Raw genomic sequence first — 16,323 nt, 5'->3', positions numbered from 1 at the left:
CCCTCCTACCATCTTTCTCCAACCTCCGACCTTTGCCATTTCAAGGGACAACTAGTAGGAAATCCACTAACCTTTAGCAAGAGCTAGCCAAACTGTTATCTCCAATTCCACATTTTCCCATCTACGTTTCTCTGTCCCTATTCCATGTAAAAATAACACCATCAACAAATAACATCTACTCAGGCCTTTCTCCGTGCCAAGCACACTGTGTTTAGTATTTCAACATTCTTTTGGGGAATTTAATACTCATCCTCATTTTATGAAATATCAACAATTCCCAGTTATTATGGATGAGGAAACAGACTCAGGGCAGTAAAGAGGCACTCCTGAAATCATATGGCTAATGAGCTGAGACTTGATCTCAAATGTGCTACCAGAGGACCCATGCATGTCACTGGTTTCACGCTCAGAGCACATTCCCTAGTACATTTTTGTACTTGTCTACTGCTCCCACCTACCTCAGTGCCCTACCCAGTGCCCAGGGGCTGGGTCTCCTCGTTTCTCAATCCCTCCCTGGTGCCCAGAAAAACGCCATGGACAAAGTAGGGCCTGGCCAATGTTTATCAAATGAACAAATCATTCAAGATTTAATCAAATAAGAACAAAATGCCTTCAACCCCTAAGTTGAACTGAAAATTAATCATTTTCTTTAATGATTCAGAAGGCATTTCAGCTTCCTGCATTGCCACAACGCTATTACCCCGAATTATTTCTCATTATCCAAGACCAAGCATGCAGAGGGCCATATATTTCTGTACTGACACCGGGTCAGGCCCTGAAAAATAAATTTGGAGAAAAGATCCTTGAGATTCCCGCTCTCTGAGCTCGATTTCCTGTTAGTTCTAATACCAAATTGAATAGACAACATGTTGCATGGAACGAGTGCCAGAATTCACACGGATGCATGCACATATGTGCAGAAGTGTCCTGGACATTAGTTTCTCTTCTATGTGAATTCTTAGAACCCAGTTGTTCCAGCAAGCCCTTGACTTCCTGTAAGCTGTGAATGATGTTCCCCAACCACAAGGGGGCATCCCAGGAGTCTGTGGCATGCGTGACCCTGGGGGCTGACATTAATCCCATCAAGACAGGGGGGTGTTGTTGGTCTATGAGAGTTGGAATGGGGTCTCTGCAAAGTTATTCTGTCCTACTCACGAGGGACACCTGGAGCTCCCCCCAAGCCTGTTACATAAGTTGTTATGTAAACTCGGGGAGGACATCCATCTCAGGCTGAGAACTCACTCCTGACCTCAGAGATCAAAGAGCTGGGCTCACTGTTAACTTTATTTCAAGGAATACATGAAGGGACTTTAGCCTGGCCCCCAGCGCACACAGGTCACCAGGCGAGAGAAAAGTTTTAGTGCCCTCATTTAGTTCTGTCGGTTACAGTTTATTTGTGTGGGAAGAAGTCCAAATAGAGTTCTCTCCTCAGCCCGTCTCATGGTCTCTGAGAGCTGCCTGTCTCACAGGTTGTAGCGCTAACCCCTGCCCTGGAAGTCACAGCCCATCGTGAATATCACCCTGCAAAAATAAGCAAGATTGGTTTTTCCTATATATATTAAAAAAAAAAAAAAAAAAAAAAAAAAAAAAGCCCTCAGAACATCAGCTCCCAACAAACATTCTTCTGTTGCCCAAACTACTGGCAGCCAGAAGAGATGGGGATTCTCTAGCTCTGGACACAGACAAGGTACAGAGAGCAGCAGTGAAGAACAAAGGACGGGGAAGGAGCTACAAGTCACGGAGGGCACTGGGCACTGGGCTAAGGGCCTGATGCGAACTGTCTCATCTTTGACAGCCCTCAGGCCTGCATGACATCATCATCTTCCTTTAAGGGATGAGGAAACTGTGGTGCAGAGCGGTCAGGAGCCTGCCCAAGGTGAGCCACCAGAAAGGGAGAGCCAGGCCCCCAGATTGCTCGCTGCACCTTCTTGCAAGAGGGACAACAGGCAAGGGTGGCTGCCGCTGGCAGCTATGCAGCAGGGAGAGGGCAGATGCCACTTATTCAAAGTAGTACTTCACTTTTCCAGCCGAGTCGTAGACCTGAATCCAATGTTGTCTTTATACTTGTGATCTGTGGCATCTTTAAGAAAGCTCAAGGAAGCAGGTTCCTTTTCTGCCACAGATGCTGTTCTGACTCTCTGCATGGAGTCATGGCTGGGAGACCAGCCATCCAACTCACCAGTTCTTTTGGCCTCATGTTGTAAAGTATCCGCTCTGCATTCTCGCTGTCGTGCCTGCTCTCCATGATGGCCAGCAGCAACTTGGAAGCATTGTTCTAATTGGACAAAGAAAGGGAGGAGGAAATGGAGAGGAGCAGCATGGGGGTACTGGCCTGAATGTGTCTGCCCCATCAGTGCAAGCCCTGCATCCTGGCTAAATGGACGTTTTATCCCATGGAAGACCTGTGGGTCTAGGACAGCAAAAACCACCTGTATGCAACAGAGAACGTGCTACTACAGACCCCAAAACCATGTCCGTGGACTCTGATTTGGGTCAAAGAGGAACATAGTTGTTTGGGCATACTTTCTCCCTAATGCTACCTTATATAAGTCTTGTTGGAAATTGGAAATTGTTTTAAATGTTCATTTATTTTTGACGGGGGGGGGGTGAGAGAAAGAGAGAGAGAGAGAAAGAGAGAGAGTGTGTGCAAATGGGGGGAGGGGCAGAGAGAGGGGAGGGGAAAGAGGAATAGAAGGGGGCTCTATGCTGACAGCAGTAAGTCTGATGTGGGGCTCAAACTCATGACTCAAGCCGAAGTCAGATGCTCAACTGACTGAGCCACCCGGGTGCCCCAAAATTGGAAATTTAAGGGTCTTGTGGGTGTGTGTTGGCACTCTCATGGTGATTGTGGTTGGAAAGAATCTGCTATATAGACCCACAATGCCTTCAGGGCAGGTGTGGTTATAAACCTTGTTATTCAGCCTTGCAGGGCAGAGGAGGCAGGCAATTAAGGTAATTCCTCCCTTTTTAAAAATAATGCTATCAGCTCTCATAACCCCCAATATTATAACTGGAGCACAGCCGACAGCAATTAACAAAAGTGACCCAAAGGAACCGTATATATGCCAAATCCTAATTTCCCATTAGATCAGAGTTTTCATGTGCCCACATCCTGCACTTCTTGGCTTGACCTCATTTTAGGGACTGAGCCTAGGATAACCTGTATGGTTCTTTGTGTACAGGACTGTAAAGTTCTTGGTATGTTGTATTAAGAGAGGGCAGTATTTTTTTCCTCCCCAAGTACAGGTCACAGCAATTCAATCAGGATGCTGTGCTACCAACTGATGGCTTTTCAGAGCACACACATTTCTATCATAATCCACAAATTACGAGATTAGTTGGAAAAGTCACTGAAACGCTGATCAGTAGCATATGAAATTCTGTCATTTCAGGCTCTCATTATATACATTCTGATAAATGGGAGCCCGGCACATGAGCTTGAATAATGTTCAAGTCAATTCTACAACACAATTTGTCAAAGGAAGTAAAAACAGCTCACATACAAAAAATCCATTTAAATCATACACCCAAATCAATGATCCGTTTGGACTCTCAGCTCTAAACAATGAAGGAAAAATAAAAATAACTGTGCAATTCCTGTGGACTTCTGTGTTAACATCTTCCCTAATGACCTCTCTTTCCTATGACACTGTTTATGCAATCAATACAGATCAGCTTTAGAGCTAAACCTTGCAGTTCTAGGCTCTTCTGTGGTGATGACAAAAAGTTCCCTGTTGCATATGGGCGTAAGATAGAGGACGGATCTCAACATGACCCAACATGGGAACAGTTAAAAAGGAAACGTGCTCAGTGAGGCCAACACATTTTGAAATACACTTTAGACACCAAGACAGGTTGCAAGTTTAATCTTTGGACTCTTAAAGAATCTTTGGAAGCTCTGGGTACAAATGAGGGTTTTATTTTGTTTTTTGAGGAGTATGCTTAAGAAAGCAACATCAGAAGTAGTATCCTGTCTTTATTTTTTTAATTAAAAAACCTTTAATGTTTTATTTTTGAGAGACAGAGAGAGACAGAGCATGAGTGGGGAAAGGAAAATGAGAGAGAGAGGGAGACACAAAATCTGAAGTAGGCTCCAGGCTCTGAGCTGTTAGCACAGAGCCTGACACAGGGCTCGAATCCACGAGCCGTGAGATCATGGCCTGAGCCAAAGTCAGACACTTAACCAACTAAGCCATGCAGGCGCCCCAGGAGTATCCTGTCTTAAGACTCTTATTTGGAGGGCCAGACTGGAGTTCTGCATTTCAGTCAGAACTTACAACATGGACCATTCACTTATCTAAGAGAACTGTATTTAGTTTCATAACGCTGACCATATCACGTGCTGAGGCAAAACACAAAGTAACTATTTTCACATGCTCCTGTCTTTTGCTTTCAATTCCTACTTGCCTTCAGTTCCAATACAAGGTCCATCCTCTTCTTTCCCAAAGGATTGATGTCATTAAGGATCAGGGCTGTGATGATGTCAATGCCATTGGATTCATGGGTGGCTATGCAGTTCTGAGAAAACACGCACACACACAAACACACACATACACAGATCTTTACACAAATGCTGGTCATAAATCAGATGTCAAAAGCCAACAGGCTCAACTGCTATTTCAACACAATGCGTGCCACTCCTAGTAATGTCTCTAGGGGAGAGCTGCAAATTTTCCGTGAGAAAGTGGTAAAAATAAAAGACAGATGAAAATCACTAGTTTCAGAATTAACAGTAAACAGCAGGAAAGTCCCCATGCACTGTAACTGATAAATTAGTCGTGTCTAATCCAAATAGTGCAATACAGTTGGCTTTTGTTCTTAAGGGAAAATACAGTGTGTGACTGATTCTGAGTTCTGAGCCCTGTTTTCCCCTTTAAAGGTGTGTTCCATTCTCTCTACATCACTCGGCTTTCGTACTGCATACTTTTGCTTAAGACTTAAGCCTGGAAAGCAAGTTTCCTGTTTAATTCACACAATACCAAGATTAATCATCTTCCTCCAGGTAAGGTCCCCATTTGCAACAGAATCCACTCTAGTATGTTCCTTTTGACAGACCCATGTTTGGCAGAAAAGCAAACTTGAGGTTATAAGGAAATTCACTTAGATGTTAGATAAAGCCTTTTCCTCCAAGCCTGCTGTAATTTTTTTTTGTTCCTTTTCATTTTAACTTTGACTATACCATCTGTCTCACCAGTGAACCAGGCGAGGAAAGTGGATCCAACAACAAGCGAGCCTGGTACTTATAGCCAACTATGACCAGGTGTGTTTGAAAAACAAAAGGTTGTCCCTTTTGTAAAGCATTTTTCTCCCCTGAGTGAAGGTCCTGGCCTTGTTCCCCATGTAACATAGCGTATCACACCTTCCCTGTCTACTGGATTTAGGACTGGCAATTTCCGGGTCCAATTTTCGGTTGAGTTAAAAATCATAATCATCCTAGTATCAATGCAAAAACTCACAAAGTTTGCAATATGTCATGGATAAAAGCAACAGTGTTACTCTAGGAACCATTGGGTTCCCCTCCAAAAATCTACTTCTTGAGAGGCCAAAATCAAGACTAATGGGTCATTCATTCTTTTCTCTGAATGTGGTGTTTAAATTTCAACCAAACATTTTCTCATACTGTTTTCAAGCTGTCTTGTGTGTGGCAAGGTTTCTCTCTCTAGGTAGGTTTCAATCTTTTTCCATTAAGTAGCTTTCCTAGTGTTCAAAATAGAGCCCAGTTCTTGTGTGTCTTAATTTAACACCAACTTTATTATTTATCTCTAGTCAAGTTAGTTAAGTTTGGACATTCAAGCCAAGCCAAGCCAAGCATGGAGACCAAGGATAAGTCCTCCAATTAGGCCTGTGGTTAGGTCAAATCTTGAAGCATAATAAAGCACCAAAGCTCCTTCTTGACTGCGGGGAAAAAAGATCTCTAGTTGTTGCGACCTCCTAGTCCAATAGGCAAATGCTGTGTGACTTCTGAACTAGTTCCTGTCAATAACATTTCCAAAATGATGAACTTTGTTTTTTCCCCACTCCCAAATAAAAATGGAGGTACCTGGTTCTCATGGCACGGTCCTTGACAGTATTCAGTCAGACTTTCCAGGGTTTGGTTGATAAGGGCTACGTTCTTTTCGTTTATATAGAGCCCGAGAAGACCAAGACCTCCAGTAGTGCTTCCGCAAATACAGTCCAGGAACTGTAGTGTCTCACACACCAAATTGTAGTTGGTCTTGTTATTTTGACAACGAAGGAAGTTCTACAATTGGGCAGTCCCCAGCATCGGGGCAGCAAAATAGGAGAGAAGAGGGAAAAGGTCATACATAGTGACATTTTGCTAGTATCTAATTGGTTGATGTCCAGAATTGATCAGCAGTTATGAAGAGAGATGCAGCACCAGAGAAAAGAGCCCCCAAGATGGTCAGCTGTGGACTTGATCTATGGCAATGGCCACCAAACACAGGAGCTTGTTCTCCAAGGTGCTTTTCTATGTGATGCTGGGGGAGGAAGGGTCCTCTTCGACAGCCCACTTCAGATGCCTAAAGCCTTTCAGAGTTCTCCTTTCTCTCTTTCCCACTCCAGCCCATGCTCCTCCCAGCAAGTATTAGGTTCAGAGGCATTTGACATTTCAAGAGGCAATGGTTATGTTTAAAAGATGATGGTGTAGTCTGGATACTGAATGCCTACAGCCTAGTACTGGGGATGGCTCATCACAAAATAAGGTGTCATAAGCTGACCTGAGCCCACTGCCATGGCAGGAACCTAGGTTGTCTTTTTTTGGCTATTTCCATTAATTCTTAAAGGAAGGGGCAGGAATGAGTAAATGTTTGTGCGCTTGTGCCCAAATATATGTTCTCCAGCTAAAAAGATCATGTTAACAAGAGATGTAAGAGCAGGTACTTCCTCCATAAAATCAAGTAAACCACATTCAACCACCTCACAAAGCAGAGTCTATTTTGATGAAGAGGAGATTTTTGTCAGTGACTCTTCTTAAAAAGAAGCAAAAATTAACTGTAAATATTCTTTTAAGCAAAATTATAAAAGTTACGTTTACCATAGATGACCGGTACTATATAAAAAGATACAAACAAAAGATAAAATAAATGTCAAAGATACCTTTGATGTGGTAATTCCACTTCTATAAAATAATGACTTCTATTCACAAAGTATGTATTGGAAGTTCACTATAGCACTGTTTATAATAGTCAAGAACTGGAAACAACCTAAACGCCCATCAAATGGGGAGTAGTTAAATAAATTATAGCATATCAACATCATTTACTATTACAATTTAGAAACACCAAGCGAGGTCAATATCTGCCAAAATGGAAAGATCTCTAGGACATACTGTTAAAAGTTAAAAAAAAAACTAGAAGGTAAATAGCAAATTAATATGTATACACTGCTCCCATCCAAAAATATAGAAGAATGACTGGAAAGATACAACCAACCAGTTGGTTTGTTGTCCAAACCAACAATAGTTCTGAGTAGAGACGTAGGGATGGGGAGAGGGACAATTCTTTTTAACTAAATACTTATATCTAAACTTTTATAGAAAGACCCTATTCAAGTATTCTTTGTAAAATTAAAATATAAATATACAGATTAAAAGCTGGTAACAAGGTTTAATGCCTGACCCATCAAACTAACCATTTCCCCCTAGCCCCTGCATAACTTTAGTCCTTTATGCTCATCTGTCTAATTAGTCTAAAAATTGAACAATCTTCCAGGTCTGGAAGGGCGGTGGAGCAAAGGACAGATGATTTGGAACCATGTGGGCTTTCATAAGGGGATTGTTTTTCTAAGGGCCATGGAAAGCCACAGTAGGGTCCCACAGCCATTCCTCGATCCAGCTGCCCAGGGAAGGTGCTACTTGCTGGAGGGCCTAGCTGAGCCCCTTATCATGCAGAGAGGAATAGAGATGTATTCAGGAAGAGAACAGGAAACAGCCTGGCTGTCCAAGGCTGAAATTCATAGTATGGCTCTCCAGGCCATCTGCCTCTTAAACTCGTGTTTAAGAGTATTCCTCATTCTCTTTCCTCTGGGGCTTTAGCCACGCTATTCTCTCTGCCTGCCACCCTGATGACTGACTCCTCTTCCTTCAGGATGGGGTCTCAAGTCACTTGTTTCAGGCAGCCCGTCTGAGTCTCCATCCTGACTCCAACAAGATCAGAAATGGCACACACCTCTCTCGGCCCTCCTTACACTTTGTGATATGCTTATAGAGATGTCTGTCAGCTATGCCCAGGACCATGCTGACGGCACGGGGTGCCTGGCAGCAGGCACAGGGACCAGAACATGCCAGGTACTTCATCAACACTGGCTAAAATAATCTGAATTAAATTGAAGGGATGGAGGAAAGGAGACCTAGGAAGTCTTCAAGGCTGTTATGTTTCAACTCCCCATGAAGACAGCTGGCTGCCCTTTCTTGAAAGCCTCTCCCATAGCTCATAGTTTTTGCAGGGTGTTGAGCCACAATCTCTCCTTCCCTAGCTCAGATCCATTTCCTTTTGTCCTCTACAAAAATAGATGGGTGTCACTCACTAGGAGGCTCACAGGGACTGTTTCCATGTTCAGGGAATAGATCTCACCCTTAGTGCACAGTACCCTGCCTTGTTTAGGCTGGAGAAGACCTGTTCTTTCTGTGGTCTTCCTTGGAGGGCAAGGGGCCAAGTTGATATGTGTGAATTAAGAAATGAAAGACTTCGGGGCGCCTGGGTGGCGCAGTTGGTTAAGCGTCCGACTTCAGCCAGGTCACGATCTCGCGGTCCGTGAGTTCGAGCCCCGCGTCAGGCTCTGGGCTGATGGCTCAGAGCCTGGAGCCTGTTTCCGATTCTGTGTCTCCCTCTCTCTCTGCCCCTCCCCTGTTTATGCTCTGTCTCTCTCTGTCCCAAAAATAAATAAACGTTGAAAAAAAAATTAAAAAAAAAAAAAAGAAATGAAAGACTTCAAGTCTGTTCTCACACAGCTGTCAGTGGCCAGAGACCTGCATTCCGTAACCCAGGTGAAAAGCAAAGCCAACCTTTCAGGGGAAGGTTCAAAAGCACAGGCAAAATGGCTCAAGAATAGTCCTTCCCACCAAGTTTCTTACTAATGTGAATGAAGCTTGCTTAAGGCAGCCACTGCCTGTTTGGCAAAGCCAAACGCAGTGGCCTTATCTCTACTGAGCATTTACCAACAGGAAAGTTAAGGTTACAAATATGACAAGCAATGCTGGGCAAATTCAAAAGGCTGGATTCCTTCTCCTCAGGGTTTATCTCCACTTGTTTATACCACAAAGGCAATCATTCTGTCCTCATGAGAATGTCTTCTCCTCCCTTTGGCACACAAGAAAACCGTGACCCAGAGATCCACCATCTGGTCTGGAACACAGCCAACAGGGTGGTGTTCAGAGTAGCTGAATCCCGCTCAAAACCGTAATTTTGAGAACAAGATTTCTACAAATGTAATTTTATCAATATCTCTAGATGATTCTAACCTTCATCCTTGTGAACCACTGGTTTAAGATCATTGGTTTTCCAACTGGGCCCTATAGGACTCTGGGGGAAACCCAGAATGCCCTGCCTCTCAGGGCTCTGGTAGGTAAGGGAGAAAAGGAAAGTTCTTATCATCTGTAGTTTCTACTCTGAACACAGAAGTTTGGCTTTCATCTGTTTTACTTACTACATTTCTGCATAAGATCTTAAACAGAGGATTCTGTGGCCAAAACCAAAAAGTGTAACACCACTGACTTGGATAATCTTTATGATACTTTCAGAGATTAAGCTGCTAAGACTTTTTTTTTAAGTTGCTAAGACTAAAAAAAAGAAAAAAAATACACACACACACACACACACTAAAATATACTATATACTCCCCTTTCACTCAATGCTACTGTTTTCCATAGAGCTATGTGTTGGAGAATCAAGTGTATGAACGGACTCATCAACAGGTCCTTCTGCCCATGGGGTTCTTAGGACCTTAGGTCAAAGCAGAGTTTCGTGACGAGCTAAGGTGAAAAATAGAAACTGTGATGACTTCCAGATGAGAAAAGGTGAACTCCAGCAATGAAAGCCTTACTCTGCTTTCACAGCGGGATGTGCATGTGCTGGTGAAGATGTGAAATCAAGAGGTGGGCAGGGGGCCGTGAGAACAGGTGTGCGAAACCAGAACCATCAGGACGGCCTCTCCAACATCTGTGGAGGGATTTTACTCAAGGTAGTCTTGTGTTAGTTCAGGACTCAGCAGATATGAGCTCCTCTGAGAAGCCTTCCTAGACCCAGCAAAGGGGGCTGGTTTGCCTGCTCTGAACCCACAAAACCCCTAAGATGACACCACGACAGCACTCAGCATGCTGCACAGCAATCTTGGGTTTCCCCGGGTGGCTCCTGCCCTAGACTCTCAGGTCTGTGAGGGAAAGGGTGAGGTCTCTATTGCCACCAATGCCAGGCACAGAGCAGGTATTCACCGAGATGATGAAATAAACATACATGCACAGGCACAGTCTCAACCCACTTCCCTCCGGAGCCCGAGGTTGGTGGAGACCAGTGACAGCAGTACAGGGGAACAGTACAGGGCTCTGACCACTCAGCTCAGCCTAGAAATAGCCCCAGCAGCAGGGAGGTCCCCCCATCCACAAAGATGCCACAAATGACTTTGCTTTCCTGCTGGTAGGACAGCCTGGCTTTCCCTGGTGTCATTCACACTCCCATGGCCAGTCTCCCTTGTGACTAATGGTGTACGTATGGAAGGTGGAAAGGACAGAGCTGGCCTGCAGACACAAGAACACCAGCCAATGAGACAATAACCAATCCCTGCATCTTTGAGCCATGAGTACTTTGTTCAACCCGACTGAGCTACACAGTTCCCAGGCCAGTGGATCTAGGGCCAACACGGTCGAAGTCCAAAGTAGGAATATTTGAGCAACAGGCAAGGAAAAAAAAAAAAAAAAAGCCAGGATCCCACACTCAGACGCAGAGAGGGATCAAGCGGGGAAGGTCAATGGAGGAAGTGAATGAACAGCAAAATGGAAGACAATGGGGGTTAGGGAAAACTCTTTCAGTTTTAAATATGGGCCAAATCTGGCCAACTGATGATGACTTTGGATACACCTCCCTTTTCAAAGCTCAGGCTCTTCAGACCAATGTGATTAAAAATAAAAACCAGTGTAGAAGTAATTAATACTGCAGACTTCACCCAGTTACATTTCATTATTCTGTCTTACCATGTAACAATGTAATTTCTTACTCAACTTCTCCAGGCAGAGACTCTGTGGCAAGTTTTAAGTATGAGGGATTTATGGCCCTGACCCTGAATGGTCTGGCTACAGGTGACATATGAAAGGCCATCAAATCATCTGATAAAGTCAGCAATACAAATATTTTAAGACAGCACCTTTAACTTGCCACGTGTGGACTAGAATTTTCTTTTCATACCATCATTATTCAAAGAACTAAAGTATCACTGCCAACTTGTTTATTTTAGGAGAAAATATTCTATCTTAGCAGAGTTGTTCAGACACACTTTTCTTGTTAGTCCTCAATCCCTTTTAGGCACAGAAGGGTGTTTTTCCCAAAAGCCAACAGCAAAATCAGGCAATGGCCAAGGACCTGGTACTCTAGCATGCTTCTCCTAAGCAGTGAGGGGCTCCACAGATCTATTCCCATTCAGTAAAAAGAAACTTATCTCTGGAATCCACCCTTAGCCGTTCCATATAGGCTTCGCTGGTGGGCAAACTTTGCAAAGGAGAAAATATGGTATCTTAACGTAGTTCTTGAACACATGAGCATTACCATCTCCCAGATGGTCTGGGTTCAAGTCCCAGCTCTGCACTCCCTAACTATGTCCCCTGAACCTCAGTTCCCTCATCTGTAAAACAAGTACAAGGGGATCAGCAACACTTAGTATCCAACACACCCTAAGTGCCTGATAAACATTGGCCATTGTTTTCTTTCCAACAATAATAAAAAAGTGAACAGAAGATTTCTGGAATAATCAGTTCAACACATATATTTGAGCACCGATTTGTGTAAACCCTGGTAGGCCACTTCATTCAACCAACCATTGTTTAAATGAATTGAAACTTTCTATGTGTCAGATTTTCTAAGTCTCGTATATTTAATCATCCATCCATCCATCCATCCATCCATCCATCCATCCATCCATCCAAGTTTTACCTGTGCCAAACAGGGGCATGCTACCACATGCACGCACACAGAGGTACATACCCACATTTAAATATGTACGAAGTAGGCACCTGTACTGGTGAACAAGAGATTTGGTTCCTGTCCCTGAGGAGGTGGTGTGGAAGACAGAGAGACAAACACCTCAGCTGCCCATATGTTAGAACCATTCTGGGTTCTCAACTCAAGGATGCTGGTGGCAGGGAAAGGAGCTGAGACGTCTGAGGCTGCCGACAGCTCTGAGGAGCTGCAACTCCCAGGGCCCAGCCTCACCTGCAGGTCTCGGTTGTGGTTTTCACACAGGAGCTGCAGGAACCGGAGAATGGGCTGCATGATGGTGATGACTGCACTCATCTCCAGGTCATCCTTGGTCTTGTCCGCCGTAGCCTGGGCACCTTCCCCAGACGGGTAGTGATCGTCGGGGTCAGCCTCCCTCCTGAAGGTGGTGAAGGCTTTCCTCGTGGCAGCAGAGGCCTCCAGGAGCTGATCTCGGACCTCTTCTGTTATTTGTGTCGAGGGCTCTTTGGCTGGAATGCAAACGTGAGATGATCAATGCTGCTCACACCTCAGGAGTACTATTCACTGCATGAAAGAAGAGGTTCAAATATCTAAGTTCTGGTATTCATATAAATCTTCAAGGCTGGCAAAATACTCCATGAAGTCACTTCTCTTAGTCCTTAGGATTAAAACTGAGTCAAGCCATGCCAACTTGTTCACGGCTCTGACATTTCATCTATGCTTGCTCTGTGTTTTAGAGGAAAAGCCTTAGCATCAGCTTTGTCAACCTCACAAACCTATATGGCTCTGGGCCTCAGTGTCCTCATCTGTAAAACAGGGAGAACATCAGTAAATTCTACCTGGAGAAGCTTCTGAGAGAGTCAACATATCAATGATTCCAACTGTAATTATTGCTATTGTAATGACAAGTGACTGAGCCCTTTATTAAGTGCGGAGACACTGTGGTTAAGCACCTGATGTATATTATCTCATCTAATCCTCAGAGTAACCCTGTGAGGTAAATAGGCATTAGCTTTAAGAAGGTGACACTCTGCACCCAGACTGCCTGGGTTTGAACGCTGGCTCTGCTGCCTACTTGCTACATAGCCTTAACAAGAACAAGTTAATCTCTGTGCCTCAGTTTCCTCATCAGTAAAATGGGGATAACAATCCTATCTATTTTACAGGGTTAACTTCAGTTATAAGTGAACTAAAGGATGTAATAAAGGACTTTGAACAGTACCTGGTTCATAGGAAGCACTTAGCAAATATTAGCCTTTCTTCTTCTCTTAATTCCGATTCTAGACCAGTGGTTATAAACTGAGGCTGATTTTCCCCTATCCCCACCCAGGGGACAATTAGCAAAATCTGGAGACACTTTCAGTTGGCAGTGGGAGCAGGCTAATGGCATCTACTGGGTAGAGTATGCTGTTTAACATATGCTGTTGAACATCCTACAGTGCACAGGACAGCCCCCTCCAGCAACGAATTCTCCAAATGCCAAATGCACTGTGGCTCTGAAACCCAGTTCTAAACACACACACAAAAAAAAGAGACTCAGAGTAGCTAAGTCACCTGCTCACTGCCATTTTACTCCAACCCTGGTGCATCTAATTAAGTATTATTTCTCTTTAAGTGACATCATGCATACAACTTTAGAAACTTTCAAATATTTTTTAACATAAGGGAGAATTAGCTGACAAAGGATAGACACCCAGTTTTAAAGTGTATGTCTTCAGGGCCCCTGGGTGGCCCAGTCGGTTAAGCGTCCGACTTCGGCTCAGGTCACGATCTCATGGTCCGTGGGTTCGAGCCCCGTGTTGGGCTCTGTGCTGACAGCTCGGAGTCTGGAGCCTGCTTTGGATTTTGTGTCTCCCTCTCTCTCTCTGCTCCTCCCCCGTTCATGCTCTGTCTCTCTCTGTCTCAAAAATAAATATTTAAAAAAAAAAATAAAGTGTATATCTTCATTAACGTTTTGTAACATTAAATTAAAAATTACAGAGAAAATTACAAATGGATTTCCTGCCAATAAAACCCTGTCCCCAAGAAGAAGGTATGTTAATTTTTTTTTTTTTTTTTCTTTTTATACAAGAAGAAACACCAAGGCACAGCAATTCAGCTCAGGTTACTCAGGAAGAATTAGATCATAACCAGAATGGTGTGCTTCTTTCTGAAAGCCTGAGACAGAATAGAGTTTGGAGTCTAGAAGTCCAGCTGGTGAGAGGGCCATGCGCAGGAGAGCGCTTACCTTTTTTCCGTGATGGGGCATCCCTGTCTATCTCATCATCTTTCTTTTTATTCCCCAAGTCACTGGTGTTCACAGTCACTGTTGCCTTGATTTCCTGCTGGGCCACCTTCATTCGGTCATAGAAGACCTTGAAGAATTTTTCCGACTTCTTATCTTCTGTTAACCGGCAGAAAAAGGAGTGCTGCCAAAGAAAACCCACGGATTTTCAACACTGTGACAGATCAGTGATTGAATCCCACTCAGGACACCAAAACCTCATGGAGACCAGAGCCAGCCAACAAAACCTCACAAACAGTTTATAGTTCAGACCAAAGTTAAACATGGTTCTATGCACTATCATTCTCTGGATTGTATGGCCTGAGGTTTTCTAAACAGGGACCTTAAAGCAACCTGCCATGGATGTCTTTGATGGAGCAGTCATATAGGCTTGGGAAGCATGCTAAGGGGTGTTGGGGAGATTCCAGCCTACTAAGAACAAGCCCCTGCAAAACAACGCCATTAACAAAGGAAACAATGTATTTTTTTGGTAATTACTGTAGGTCCAGTCATGTGTTTAAGGACTTCCAAGAGTCCCTCCACTCTGCACAGCCTTGTGAATATACACAGATGAGTAAGATGTGCTACCTTCCCCTATAGGGCTCCATACCAGGTTAACAAGTCCCTAAGTAAGACAAAAATGTGCACATAAGAAGGGTTCTAGGAGCTACACAGACAGTTACATCACAGAAGCTCAGAGCTGGCAAGGAGGACAGTGGGCCAGAGCGATCTCAAAATCTTTGTAGAAAAGGTGATTTTCAAATCTTGTCTAGAAGGACAGGTAAAGAGTGGTTAGATGAAGAAGCTCAAAGTTAACAGGTAGCTTGCCTCTTGGATGCACATTTGTTTTTGGACCCACTGCAAGCAATCATATACACTGTTGATATAAAAACACAATATGGTGTCTCAACTTCATTTATGAGTGTTCGTTTTTCACCCCTTTGCAAACACCACGCTGTTGTGAATTATTTACATAAAAATACAATACGGTCATTTCCAGAGGAATAAAACAAAGCTCCAAACAATATATTTGCTTCTCTCAGTTGGATCTTTCTGCCAATTTCATATCCTCCCCCATTTGGAAAGATGGCATTTCCCTACAGAAGGTAGACCTAGGCTTGCAATCCTAGAAAAAAGTAAAATCTTACCAGCCTTTGCAACCCCTTAACTCCTCAATCTCTCACTCCCTCCCAACACACACCTGCTGCCAGATTCAGCAGGCCCCGGGAAAGCCACCACGTTTCCATCTGCCAGAAGGCAACTGCAGTCACCATGACCCTTCTTCTAGCCACTAGCCCATATGCTGTATTGACAAATGTCAGTCTCCTTTGCCTACAAAGCACTTCCTGATTGTGCTTTTTCCTCTCCCTCCACTGTTCTTCTTTACTTCTGGTTGTTTCCAACATACAGCACAAGATCCATCCTTCCCTCTTGTGCTTCCTGGTTCTATCTTTTCCCCTCCAACTACTCTCAATGCCGGTACAAGTCACTGCCTGCTTACTGCTTGGTTGTACTGTGTGTCACTGAGTCCACTAAGACTCCCACACTCTCTGAACCAAGCTCAAATCTTTAGTGTCCTCAATTGCCCTTTACCACCTTGTATTTTCTTACAGGTTTCTTACTACTTCATCCATCATTCCATTCATTTACCCCTTCATCCATGCACCTACGCATCCATCTATCTGTTCATCCATCCAGTACTTACTGTGCACCTGTCATGAGTTGGACACTACGCACGCCCATTGCAGAAGATAACAACAGTGAACAAAAAGGGGCCTGGACCCTGCTGCCTTCCCATGAAATTGGCAGCCTGGTAAGGACAGACAGAGTAATTCAATAATCGCCCTAATGATGTTTTACTAAAGTAGCCATTTATCCTTATGACCCTGACCCAAGAGA

General features: G+C 43.9%; 1 protein-coding gene across 6 annotated transcripts in view; it reads right to left on the bottom strand.

Moving 5' to 3' along the window:
- Positions 1–16,323, bottom strand: part of ITPR1 (inositol 1,4,5-trisphosphate receptor type 1) — a 328,400-nt gene that overhangs the window by 59,242 nt on the left and 252,835 nt on the right. For all 6 annotated transcript variants that reach the window (XM_045493609.1, XM_045493610.1, XM_045493612.1 and 3 more), the window contains 5 exons: positions 14,389–14,569; positions 12,417–12,670; positions 6,041–6,241; positions 4,408–4,518; positions 2,180–2,275 (listed from right to left, as the gene is read on the bottom strand). In XM_045493609.1, coding sequence (XP_045349565.1) covers positions 2,180–2,275; positions 4,408–4,518; positions 6,041–6,241; positions 12,417–12,670; positions 14,389–14,569 — 843 coding nt within the window. The remainder of the gene's footprint in view (positions 1–2,179; positions 2,276–4,407; positions 4,519–6,040; positions 6,242–12,416; positions 12,671–14,388; positions 14,570–16,323) is intronic.

The sequence above is a fragment of the Leopardus geoffroyi genome, chromosome A2 (genome assembly GCF_018350155.1).
Source record: "Leopardus geoffroyi isolate Oge1 chromosome A2, O.geoffroyi_Oge1_pat1.0, whole genome shotgun sequence".
Taxonomy (NCBI): domain Eukaryota; kingdom Metazoa; phylum Chordata; class Mammalia; order Carnivora; family Felidae; genus Leopardus; species Leopardus geoffroyi.
This window is presented reverse-complemented; position numbering and strand designations above follow the sequence as displayed.